This window comes from Panthera leo, chromosome A1, assembly GCF_018350215.1.
Source record: "Panthera leo isolate Ple1 chromosome A1, P.leo_Ple1_pat1.1, whole genome shotgun sequence".
NCBI lineage: Eukaryota > Metazoa > Chordata > Mammalia > Carnivora > Felidae > Panthera > Panthera leo.
The window spans coordinates 226,966,953-226,979,816 of record NC_056679.1 but is presented as its reverse complement, the minus strand read 5'-3'; the positions used below and the strand labels follow the sequence as shown (position 1 = coordinate 226,979,816).

General features: G+C 51.5%; 1 protein-coding gene across 1 annotated transcript in view; it reads right to left on the bottom strand.

The window, feature by feature from the left end:
• Nucleotides 1–10,820: 10,820 nt before the first annotated feature.
• ANKH (ANKH inorganic pyrophosphate transport regulator) overlaps nt 10,821–12,864 on the bottom strand; it is a 136,824-nt gene continuing 134,780 nt past the window's right edge. Inside the window, exon 12 of the mRNA XM_042952958.1 lies at nt 10,821–12,016. Coding sequence (XP_042808892.1) covers nt 11,903–12,016 — 114 coding nt within the window. The 3' untranslated portion in view covers nt 10,821–11,902. The remainder of the gene's footprint in view (nt 12,017–12,864) is intronic.

Genomic DNA, 12,864 nt, shown 5'->3' with positions numbered 1-12,864 from the left:
GCTGTGCTGCTGTGTTGCCTTTGAGGACCTGGGAGATTTGGGTCCAATACTGGAAGTTTCTAGAACCCGCCCCCCACCCCCACCCCCCCTCAAGCCTGTGGTGCCTAAGGACTTCACAGTGCCACGTAAATGCTGCAGAATAACGAGGTGCGTCGTTCCGGACTTGGGTCTAGATTCAGTACCAGTCCTGCCACCCCAGGTGGTGAAGTGAGGTGCACCCACTAGGGCGGCAGTCACAGTGCAGACCCGGCCTTGCCCTGTGTTTGCCGAGAGAGGTCCGTGGTGTGTGTGACATGCTAGGCATTCAGGAGCCATTCAGGCCGATGGTACCGCACCCACAAGGATCACAGCAGGAACTCGTGTGCGCGCCGTAGGAGTTAGACTGGCCTGAAGGAAATGAATAATCTGACGATGGGGAAGGCCGGGCTTTCACAGGTACTCCTGGCGCCAGAGAAGGAAGTTGGAGGCCACAGAGACCTCCCTTCCTGGTGGTCGAAGAACCGAGTCTGGGGGTCTGTTTGCAAACTGGTGCTGGGCTTCTGAAGAACCCTTGGTTAGGGGGCGGGCATCCATCAGAAAGCAGTGCCAGGCTGGATATGGGCCGCAGGAGGACCTTCCTGGGATAAACCACAACAATGAACTGTTTTCTCCTCCTCCACCCGGTTCAGTTGGCTAATCAACAAAACATCCGGTACAGATACACTTTGCCCTCCGCTTACCTGAATTACGGTGATCTCAGTTCTAAGGGCTGTGTGTCTGGCATTTCTCCATGACCTCCCCCCAGCCCGCAGGTGTAGAGAACAGGGATCTAGGCTGTGGGTCCTAGGGAAGCCCTTAGGAATATCTTTACTCCCCATCAAATGGTAAAAATACCAACTGTGCTATGTGTGTTCAAAATGAGCATGCATTTATATGGTATGCTTTCACTTCATCTCTTATCTTGCTCAAGACCTCCTGGGCATTCTTTCTGGAGGGTCTTGTAATTGTTTGTCTCCCCTCCCCTTCCCCCTACTCCTGCCTCTTGTCTGGGCTCACGGTAGGTGGCCTAGTAATGACCTTGTGAACTCCCGGGTCTGAAGGGTTGATGATAGACCTCTAGCCCGGAAGAGGCAGAACAGATTTGGCCTTTGGAGTGGAAAGCCCTGAGCGACACTACTGTCTCAGCTCCCCAGAGTGAGGATTTTTCTGTCCTTCCCTCCCATCTGGCAGCCCAGCCCTCTGGTGTCGCAGGGTGGTCGAGAAGATAGGTACAAATTTTTTTAGGCATTTCTAGATCCAACATGTTTAAGGCTCTTGAGATGTGTTTCCAAACTGCCCTCCAAAAAAGTTGAAAGAATTTTTAGTCTCACCGGGAGGTAAGACTGCTTCGTTGTTCCCCGAGTGAGACGAGGTGTGATTTGATTTTGAACTTTGACAATGCAGCAAGGAAAAAAAAAAACGTAAAGAGAGACATCTAGTTTTAGTTGGCTTTTGATTCTGGTAATGGTGGACATTTTTCCTAGATATCTGTTGGTCATTAGGATTTCTTTCCTGCACTGCCTCGCCACGGTCACCCGTGACATTAATCTCTTTCCCTTGTTGAATGTGTGCTTGAAACATCTTGCCAAATCGTCTGCTGAAGAGGTGCCGTTAATTGACATTTCTCCTGGAGAGGAAGGGTGCCAACTTCCTCAGGCCCCTGCCAACGCTGAGCTCTATCAAAGTTCTTCATCTTTGCGGAGTTGACAGTTGGACCTTCAGTTTGCGTTCCTGTACTTGAGTGAGGCTGAACCTGCTTTCATCTGTAGAAGCTGTTCATGGGTCATTCTCTGGGAGCTCGTGTCCTTTGCCCATCCGTCATACTTTCTAACTAGACTGTCATATGTGAGGATACTTTTGGTTTTTGTTTCTGTTTCTGTGTTTCCCAAAGAGACGTAGGGGAGGGAACATCGAGAAGGGAAGCCTGACAGAGGGGTGAGCGCACGTCCGTGTTGAGCGCTCTTGATTGCAAGTGAGAGCTGGCTCAGGTTATCTGAGTTCGTGGAGGGCTTGATTCATCAACAGGAAGGGGTTTGAGGTGAGAAGGCCTCCGGAAGGGGGGCTGCTGCACAGGTGTCCTGGGGTTAGCTGTTCCAGGGAGGAAGGTGGGGAGGAAGGCGTGAATCGTTCATTCAGCAAAGAGCGCCCGCAGGCACAGTTCCAGACAGACTCCAGATGCAAGGATGAGCCGGGCCCAGTCTTCCCCTCCCTGTCCTTCCCAACTGTCCCCTCCCTGGCCCTCCCCAGCCCTCCAACTGTCCCCGACTTGGGCACAGCTCACGTGCACCGGTGACAGGTGAGCTGAATGGCATGGCTCCAGGCACGGACTCACCAAGCGATTTTGTCGTCCACTGTTCAAGAGGTGATCAGTGGGAGAACTTCCCCTGCCCCTGGATGGAAACTCACCTGCAGGCCTCCACCGCTTTCCTGGGCACCCTTGGGGAGTAGAGAAACCGTGCAGTCATTTTACATTGCCAAACGTGGTCCCCGTTCAGGAATTGGAATGCCGTGTGTCGTAGAAGTCAAAGCTTCGAGTGACCACTAACGGCACCGAGTGCCCCCCCCACCCCCTGGCCGCCGCTCCCAGAGCTGCAGCAGGGGGAGGGAGGCCAGCGTGAGGGCAGGGGAGCAGACCTCCTACTCTTGATGGTCGCTGTCCTAAACCGGCCTCCTTCCTGGGCCTGGCCGGGGCTTAGCTCTTCTCTCATCCTGGTGGGGACACTCGCAGGGATCTGTGGCGACCCCTCTGCCCCTCCTCCTCCCCCCAGCTCAAGGCCTCTGGTGAGCACTTCCGCATGCTGTGGCCATTCTTCCCCCCTCCCACCCCTCCACCTTTGCAGCCCCTAGGAATCCAGTGATTCCCCTTCCCCCCCCCCCCCCCCCCCCCCCCCAGCTTCCTACTTCTGAGCCCTGTTCACCTGCTCAGGACCTCAGGAGGACCCCAGGTGGGCTTGTGGCCTGTGTAGCTCAGGTCTGGCTCAGGGGAGAGGCTTTGCAACTTCTGCCCTGTCAAAGTTGGCATGTGCCAGCCAGCCCCGGTGCCCCCTCCCCTCTGGCTCTCTCTTCTGGCAGATCTGACACCAGAGCTCCGAACCCCCGCCACTAGGGGCCTATTTCAGGGGCTCTCCGTGTCTCCGAAGAGCCTTGTCAGTAGGCTTAAGGTGTCGAGGGATCTCCCGCCGCCCACCCAACACTCACACGTGATGCACACACAGCGCTGAAGAGGAGAAGGGCTCAGTACAATTCTGCAAGGAAACCATCTCTACAAATTACCTGTTTAAGTATCTGGGTTCTTTTATGCCCTTGCGGTGGGCGAGGATGAAAGAAGGAACAGGTTTTGGAATGAGGCCAGGCATGAAGACTCCTGGAGCCGGGAGGCCGGCCACCTGCACGAGTTCCCATCTTGTGATGCTGCTTCTCATTGGATGCTAACGTCCTCCTTTCTGGCTGGGCCCGGTTTACTACACGTAGCCCAGGGTCGGCCTGGTGCCCACCCAGGTAAGTGTGAGGTCCTCCTTATAGCAACCCAATGCCTAGCGTGAGAGGAAGGGCTAGCCTGGAAAGGCAAGGGGGAGGTGGTCAGCCTGCTAGGAATGGTTGAGCAGGTTGTGTACTGCAAAACTCCAGGAGGCGTCATTCACCCCACAGTCCAGGAGGACCCATGAGCCTGAAGGCTACCTGAGGTGACCAGGAGCGTGTGAGCTAAGCCAGAGGGACTAAGGATGCAGAGGAGGGACAGATGTGACAGATAGTAGGAGAAAGAGCCTCCAGGGTCAGTGGCTTGATTGCAGGAGGGGTGGGGCATGGAGGAGGCTTCTGGGTGGGTGACAATGTGACTCACCTAGATGGCAGTCAGGAGAACGCATGGGGAGGGTGGGGAGAAAGTGTGCAGGGAGGGGCCTAAGGCCAAGGCCCCTCCGGGACCCCTCCGAAAGAGGTTGGGAGGTGACTGGTCTGAAGCGCAGGAGCAAGTCTGGGCTGGAAAAAGTGCTCTGGGCATCGCCAGTGTGTATTTGGAACTGGAAACAGGCCCAGATTAGGTCACCCAAGAGCATGTAGAACTGGATTCTCAACTTCGGCGGGAGCGGGCTGGGGCGTGGGGGCCATTTTTAGTCTTTTCCTAAGAGGGCAGAATTCAATAGCACTGCTCAACACAGTTGTGGGGTGGGGGCGGGGGGGCGGGGCGGGTCAGAAGGTGGGCAGGGCAGTGTCTGGGGAAAGGCAGAGCCGCTGAGCTAGGATGTGGCGTGGCCCAGACAAATGGGCCTGTGAGCATGTGTCCTAACAGTTTCTGGGGCTGGGGGAGACCAGCTGACCGCAGCCGGCTTTCCTGGGCCACCTGCCTTTACGGCGAGAGGGCTTTTTACACGAACCAGATTGAAGGTTGGGTGGGTAGTATAATGTAAAGTCGGACACCAGTTGTGCTCGTTCTGTTTTGGTCTTTGCAAAGGTATCCGGAGTATCTGAACCAAAGACCAGATTGGCTGTCGTTTTGTTCCGTGAACGCTGTGGTAGTCTGTCTCTGCTGAAAGCAGGCCGGCGGGAGTGTTTGTAGATTCCCTGGCTGAATCAGTTCCATGCCACTTGGAAGCCCGGCCCACAAGCACCTCCGTCTGCCTGCACTGCCTTTGATCAGACTCTGCAAATCCTGATGTCGCGCTAGGCTAGAACTGGACAAGATCTCGTTCTAGAGCAGAGACGGCCAACCCACAGGCATCCAGTACCTTGCCCGACTCAAAGCTAATAAGCAGCCGAGATAGAATGAGGACTCCCAGTTCCTGGTTTTTCTTTTTCTTTTTGTGCAAAGACCTATATGTTGAGCTGGGAAATTAGCACAGTATTTATTGGCTTGTGTGGTCCAGGAAGAAGCCTGGAGCTCATTGTGGGCAGGATTAAAGACATAAGCAAAGCTAACCTTGCCCCCAACTCAAATGTTGCCTTTAAGAGTATTGAAAAGGATAGTTTGGGAGAGGGCATAGTTTTCTCCATGATATTAACCTAAAAGCCCAGTAGATCACATTTATAATTATATCCAAACCGCTTATCACAAGGGTAAACCTTTTGGAATTTTGCTACCATTGTATAAGGTGTGGGTGTGTGCGGTTTGTCATAATTAACAGTAAGAGGCAGTAACAGGGAAGCATAGAAGTAGTACTGAGATCTGGGATTTTAACCCAAAGACACACGCTAAAGCTGCGCAGAAGAGAAGACACAGTCTTGGGCAGGGCGGTGGGATTCTTCCAACCCTGTCGGTGACGGGTATGTAATAAAACCCTTTCTGTCTATAATCTCTCACGGGAGGTTTAAAGCATGAGAGCCATCATTCTTCTAAGTTAAGACGTTCCATTTTAAAGAGAGTAATGCTTTTCACATAAAGACTGGTAAGAACAAGGATGCCTTAGATGTGGGCGGGAGGGGGTTTCAGGCTCTGGCCCTCTTCGTTTCCTGATGCCCATCTATGGTGGGTATCCCCATTCGAGAAGGGGTGGAGAGAAGCTGAGTACTTCAGAGAAGTACTTTCACTATTACTGCAATTATGGGAAGTAAAAATTCATTTTAACATAGAATACAATTTGAAGCAATAGGTCATATTTAAATAAGGGATTTTAAAGAAATATGCCAGTGGTTACAGATTTTAGCTACTGGGGCGAAGGGCAAAATTTTAATGCCTCGTGTACAACAGAAAAGGGAAATGTACTTAGAATTAGGAAATCATGTAATTTGGGATGTATAAACAGACTGATGGTTCCAGTAAGAAAATCAAGAAACTAAAAGCAATCTCAGTCACATGCCAACTTTAAGCTTTACTTAAAGTAAAATTAGAGTATGAAAACTATTTGACAACACATGAGCATAAATTCTGCCCTCCCGAAAATAACCAAAAAAGAAAAGCATATGTAAATGCCCTTAACAAAAAGTTATGTCTGTGAAATACACATATAGCCATTGTTCAAGGGCAATGTGTATTTTATATTGACCTTTGCGGTCAGTTTTAATCAAAGGCTACACAGATATTTTGATGTGATCGGTTTCAGTTAAACCCACAATTTTGATGTGAAATTGAAAAGCTGGTAAACTGGAAGCCACAGCACATGTGCAGTGACTCCCAGGAGACCTCATTTTGTTAAAAAAAAATCCGGGATCACCGCAAACGTTGAGATCTGAAAGGAAAAAGGAGGTAATTTTATCCTTCCCTTGCAGGATCCTGTACCGGGGTCCTAAATCCTGGATCATACCCAGAGTATTGGCCCCAGAAGGAGCCTTAGCAGTGATGGCCCAAGCCTCTGCTGTGCAGGCGACGAGTGTGAGGCCAGAAAGGGGTGAGTGATGTAGAAGGTCGTGCCATTTAAGCTGTCCTTCAGCGAATGAGCACAGCCTTGTACGTCTGGAACAGAACTCATGGGCGGCTCTGGCAAGGTTTCCGAAGTTCTCCGACTAGCTCCTTGGTCATTTCTGCTTTCGATATCTGCCCTCTCCGTACATCACTAAGCAAACCAAACACATCGCAGGTTGCTGTGGATTCGCCTCGACAAGCGTGAATGTGGCACCGCTAGGGGAACGTGCCTGCTTTGTGGCAGCTGGTCCTGGCTGCGGTTGCTGGGCGGCGTGTAGACGTGTACCTGGTGCCTCCTTTGTTCGACCAGGGTGGTCTGCACTTCACCTTCATAGCAGATCCATCCAGAGCGTGAGTCCCCTATGCTTGTGGCCCCCATGCTTCAGGGGACAGAGTCCACCTGGCTGTGATGTGTCCCAGCTCCAAATGCACCATTTCTTGTCCCCGATTCATGGCTGGAGAACGTCTGCCTCTTGACTTTATGGTGCCAATCAATCTCCATATGCCACTGAATTTCCATGAAGACAGACAGTGAATGATACCATCTTAAGCTGGTCTGTCTCCAGCTTTCCTTAACCTAGGGAAACCACTTCCACTTCTGGACACAGGAAGGGGTCCTACCTCTTGTGAGGTTTTGTTTTGTTTTGTTTTAATTTTAGAAAGAAAGTGCGAGGAAGGGAGAGAGGCAGAGAGAGAGAGAGACTCCCAAGCAGGATCCACACTCAGCACAGAGCCCGATGCAGGGCTCAATCCGATGACCCTGAGATCATGACCTGAGCCAAAATCAAGAGTCAGATGCCCAACCAAATGAGCTGCCCAAGCACCCCTCTTGTGCATTTCTGTTTACATGCATGAACTGTGGAAGCTCATGGTGCACTTAAGCTTTGTAACCTAACTCAAAAAGAGGTACAGTATAAGAAATGTGCTGAATCTATGTGTAGTCGACTGCCATCTACACAAACACATAGATCTTACACAGACTTGGAGACCAGGCCGATTATAAATGAAGCAGGGAAAAAATCTTTCAGAACCAGTAGGACTCGGCAAAGAATGACTTAAAAAAAAAAGAATGATCAGGGGGCGCCAGGGTGGCTCTCAGTCAGTTGAGCAGCTGGCTTTGGCTCAGGTCATGATCTCACAGTTCGTGGGTTCGAGTCCCACATCAGGCTCTGTGCTGACAGCTCAGAGCCTGGAGCCTGCTTCAGAGCCTGGGTCTCCTTCTCTCTCTGCCCCTCCCCTGGCTCACACTCTGTGTCTCTCTGTCTCTCAATAATAAATAAGCATTAAAAAAAAAAAAAAGAATGATGACTTAGGAGGCCCACCTTTGGTGCTCCGCTTAGCAGAGGCTAATAGTTCGAACTTTCCCTTTTGAGAAGAAAGTCAGCTCAGAACAAGCTCCCACCATCTCTTCTCCATCATTTTTCCCTTTTGAGATCAACACACACACACACACACACACACACACACACCCCTCTTTTCTGACCTCTGAGCGGAGTTTGGGGTTATTTTGATTACGTAATAAAATTGCGCTCATTTTGAACATTGGCATAGTTCGCTTCAGAGGTGTAGCCTTCGAAAGGGCAGGGCCTTTTCGTTCATTCGTCTTCAGATTGCTTCTACATCCTGTTTCATGTGTGGTTACATCAGCTGATGAGTCATGTGATGTTTTGCTATTTCAAATGACAGAGACTCAACCACACAGAGGGAGCCTCTAGAATGTTTACCAAACATGTGGCTCAAAAACATGCTTTTCTCTGGTTCAGACGCTTTTTCTGAAAGAGGCGTGTGAGGCTGTGCGTGAGGACAGCTGTCTACGGAAGGCAGGTGGGATCGACGGGTTTCATGGACTTGGCTGCAACGCACAGGTCTCAACACTACAAACTGCCCTGTCTCATAAAGCCCTGCCCATCGCAATGTTGGTTACAAAAAAGTGGCAGGACTTAGAACATAAAAGGCCCCTTTTTCTGGTCTGTGCGTCACTTTGAAAGCTTCATCATAAGTTCAGGGGTCGGCTGACCTGCAGAATAAGAGGCCAGAAGCTGTGGCTGGTTGAAACACAGCTGAAGTAGAAATTTTAAACATTTCATATTAGAGCGCACGAGTGGGGGAGAGGGGCAGAGGGAGAGAGAGAGAATCTCAAGCAGGTTCCATGCTCAGCATGGAGCCCGACGCGGGGCTCGATCCCACGATCCTGGGATCGTGACCTGAGCCGAAATCAAGAGTCAGACACTCAACCTAACAGAGCCACCCAGGCGCCCCTGAAGTGGAAAGATTTTTTAAATACGGGAAAATATTTCTCAAGATAATGTCACTTAAGTACAACAGCATAAATACTTCCTATTTTGCAACACTGGTTCTTGGTCTCTCCTACTTCAGTCTGAATTAAGGAAAACAACTCTAGTCGGAGAACCACTGAGTCTTTAAATTGTTTTGTTTCTAGAAACTGAGAGCACATACCGAAGCTTTACTTGGCCACATCTGATACATCCTGAACCCGCGCTGAAGCTACTCTTTCTGACGGAATCAGCCACCCAGGGACATTTCCAAAGACAAACCACCCGCCAGGGCTAACACACAAACAAGACGAGCCCAACACAGGCAGCGAGGGGCCGGGCCTGGCTTGCACCCAGTGACATAAAGCAATAGCCTTCCGTGCCCAAAGAATCCCAAACAGGTGAGGGGTTCTGGCCACTGAGCAGACCTGTCAGCACGTCCTGAGCCTCACGGCCGACAGGTCCAACCCTATCATGACCTCCCCGGGGCCAGCCTCACCTGGTCCTTGGTGCTCGGTTCCTGGGCATCTGATGTCCAGCGCCACCAAGCTCCAAGCGGAACAGAGCACACGACACCTGCATGTTTAGAATGACCCGGCATATGACCCTCAAAAAAGCGGGGAGGCCACAAAAGGAGCTGCTCTGACCTGGGTTTGCACAGAGAAAACCCTCAGTATAAAAAGACCGCACTGAGCTGCCCTAACTCACTTCTCAGCATTCACGTTAAAAAAGGCTTTAGATTGTATGTTTTCTACAAGTCGCCCAACACGGAGAAAGTCACGGCAGGTCTTTTCATGGTCCTCGACATGGGACGTGGGCACCACACCCTTCTATAGATGTCAGCTGAGCAACTTGCAATCAAAAAGAAACCTGCGTTGGGGAACTCTTTTTTGGACGGCAGAGTCAAATGTGTGCCCCTCCTTACTCTAAAAAGCGGGAAGGAGAAGTGTCTTCTCCTTTCTGGTTTGACCACCTTTCCTGTCTGTGTTGGTTAGCACAGAGCCAGGAAGCTGCAAGCATCAGGGTTTGCCTTAGAAGTTAAAGGGCGGGTGTTAGGCCTCGAATTAAGCAGCCCGAGTGAAGGCACCGTGTGAGGGATGGTGTGCTTCCAGACAGCAGTTTTTGGACACATCTTGCACGATCTCTGTCGTCGTGGTCTGGGTTTGGGGCGGCATCCCGTGTTCTCTGAGATGGAAATGGCCCATTTATGGCCGTGAACGTTCATCGCCGACGAAATCTCTAAAGTTCTAAATGACACGTTCTAGGTGCTTAACGAAGGGTCTCTAGCTGATCTTTACCCGACTTAGAAGAGGTGGCTTTTTCAATTTGATTTTTTTAAGCTCCAGGCCCACAAGCATGAAATAGTCACACGTGTTAAAAAATACTGCTGTTTAATTTTCTAGTCATGTACTTTTAAAAAGCTGATACAATTAGACTTTTCCCCCGTCTTCTCAGATCTGCCCCTGAAACCACCCAAAGGCTGTGCATCTTAATTTCCAGCGCTCATATATATGGAGGAAAAGTCGCTCGGGGGAAGCACATGAAGATTTGTCCCCATGGTGGGCACACCCAAGGGTCACTTGTCCAGAAACGTGAATGCAACCCTGCGATGGTCACGGCTGACTTGCCCTTACATTCTTTTTTCTTTTTTTTTTAATGAGGAACAATATGATTACACAGCACTGAAAACAATAAACACAAAAGGCTTGCCTTTTTCCTTTTTTGCCCTTCCGGCAAAGTATTCCATTCCCACTATTGTCTATGCCAGCTGATCCCACTTACACCCGTCACCCACCCAGAATTAAAAATAGTTCTCTTGTCATCTACTGATCCTCACATTTATATACAAGTGACAGACTCTGTAAAACCGCTGTAAGAAGATACAATACAATACGTTTCAACTGCAGGTACGTGGCGCACACAAGCAATCACCGTATTGTATTAGAGACCTTTTATTGAAAATGCGAAAATAGGAAATGTATTATAGCCTAAAATAAATTACATAACATATACAGTATATATTTATATCTTTAAAATATTTTTGTGTTTAGGTTCTTTCAGTCTAGAATTTTGACTAAATCAAGAATTTAGTGAACTGTGTCCATAATTTTCTAAAGAAAAAACCCGCTTTCCAAAACTTAGAAAAATATACTGCACTGAATGGATTTCAAATGTGTCATTTCAGGGAGTATCACATAGTGACTTTGCTATCGTTTATAAAATGTTTTATCGTGTGGCGTGAAATTACCTGCACCGCATGGTTATGACTAAAAGGAGCGGAACCAGGTAATGAATCTACCTCAAAAGTTACGATACAGCAACCTGGCATTAGAATGCTAGATTATGACTTAAAGCTTCAGTTCACTGTAAAAACTAAGACCGCGAAGTTAGAATGCTCCATTTCACTTGCTCTAGCGCCATCTTCAGGAAAGGTGAGTGAAAAACAAGCCTTCGGGGAAAGTCATGCCGGAGGACGCTGCAATTTGGAGATGCGCGTTTGTGACAACTTAAAAAAAGCTCATGTATGTACACGGCGGGGTCTGAAACGCGGGAGCTCGCTCAAACCTAGGACAATGCCGGTGAAAGGCGATCGTTCAGTCCGCGCGACTCCCCTGGCATCTCGAACCTTCCTACAGGGAGGAGGTCAGGCCCGTCTGTCCGTCCGCGCGGCGCGTTCACAGGTGCATTCCTCAGTGTGAACGGCCACTCCAGGCCGCAGCCTGTCGCGGACCCCCCGCGCGCACGAGTGTGGCAGACGGCTTCGGGCTGCAGGGCGGAGGCCTCCGGGGCCACGTCTCTGTGTACAGCCGGGCTCCTGCTCCTGGGAAGCCGATCCAAGAAAGCCAAGTTGTAACCTGCTGATTCGTTAAGAGAGATGCAAAGGGACGGGGTCAAGTCTGGCCTGCTGGGCAGTGGTGGCGAGGGCGCTGATGGCACAGCCGCAGTCCTTTGGTTCCAAGTGGAGATTGTCCGAGGGAGGAGGAGACGGCCGGTTCTACGAGGCAGCCGCGTCTTCTGGATGTTCGGGAAGCCGTTGGTTTTTTACAAAGCGGTGGCGGAGGCGGAGACCGTCGTCGAGGTGTCCCCCCCACCCCCTCCCTCCCGGCAGGGCGGGCATACCCAGTGTGCCCGGGAGTTTGCACGAAACCTTCCAATCAAGGCCTCTTCCGTTAAACCAAAACCAAAACCAAAGCCAAGAACAGAACAAAACACGACGGGAGAGGAGACGATGCTGCGGAGCCATCTTGAGCGCCCCTGCTGCGCCTGCGTCCCGGCCTTAGTCGTTCTCCTCTCGCATTTCCACGACGTCCGTCCCCTCCTCTGCTGGCGGGATGTCCGTCATCGCCGAGTCCTCCCCCTCGGCCGCAGTCTCGTTCTCCATCTTCTTTTTCTAGACCCAAGAAGACGCGTCAGTGTGGGGCTGGGACAGGGCCCCGTCGCAGCAGGGCAGGGAGGGGCCGCCAGGGTCTCCGGGGCGGGGGGGTGGGGGCCCTCGCGGCAGACCTGGGTCTCTTTTATGGTGGGGTGACCTCACCGAGGCTGCATCTCCGGGTACTGGGGCGGGGGGGGCGGGAGGGAAGGGGGGGCCGCTAGGAGCTTCGGGGAACCCCGTCTGCCCCCTCCCGGCCGCGAGCGGGAGCGCACCGTCAGCTGAGTGCAGCCCCTCCCCACGCCTCCTCCTTCCACCACCTGCCGACTGCTCTCCCTTCCGATGAGCTTGGGCTCACCTGCTCTCGGAGTATTCTCCCCCTCCAGGCCAGCCCCGGGTCTGTGTCTGTCTCCTGCCCTGCTCGTCGCCTGTCCCAGTTCCTCGTGACCGCACTGCCCGCCTTGCAGTAAATGGCCTCTCTCCATGCCCTGACCTCTTCTCCTTGGGGATCAGGTTCTCCAGAGCCACCCTCCGCCATTCTCGGCTCCCCGGAGACCCTGTCTTTATTAACACCCTCCGCACCACTGGCCCGCTAGCTTCAAGGGCCTGGTCCTCCACTTCCTGCCACTGTCTGGCCCCTCCTTCCAGGACCCTGCCCCCACAACCCATGGGCCTTCTGGTCCCTTCTCTCCTCTTTCATCAGCTCAAATGAAACGCTCAACAATTATAGTCACTTCGGTGCCTCTCTCTGCTGTAACCTCACTTGCAGGCAAAACCCCCGACCTTGGTTGGGTCCAAATCTCTGCCAATGTCCGCCTTCATCATCCAGCTGCTGTGGCTGGGGGATCATACTGGTGAGCCTGGGACAT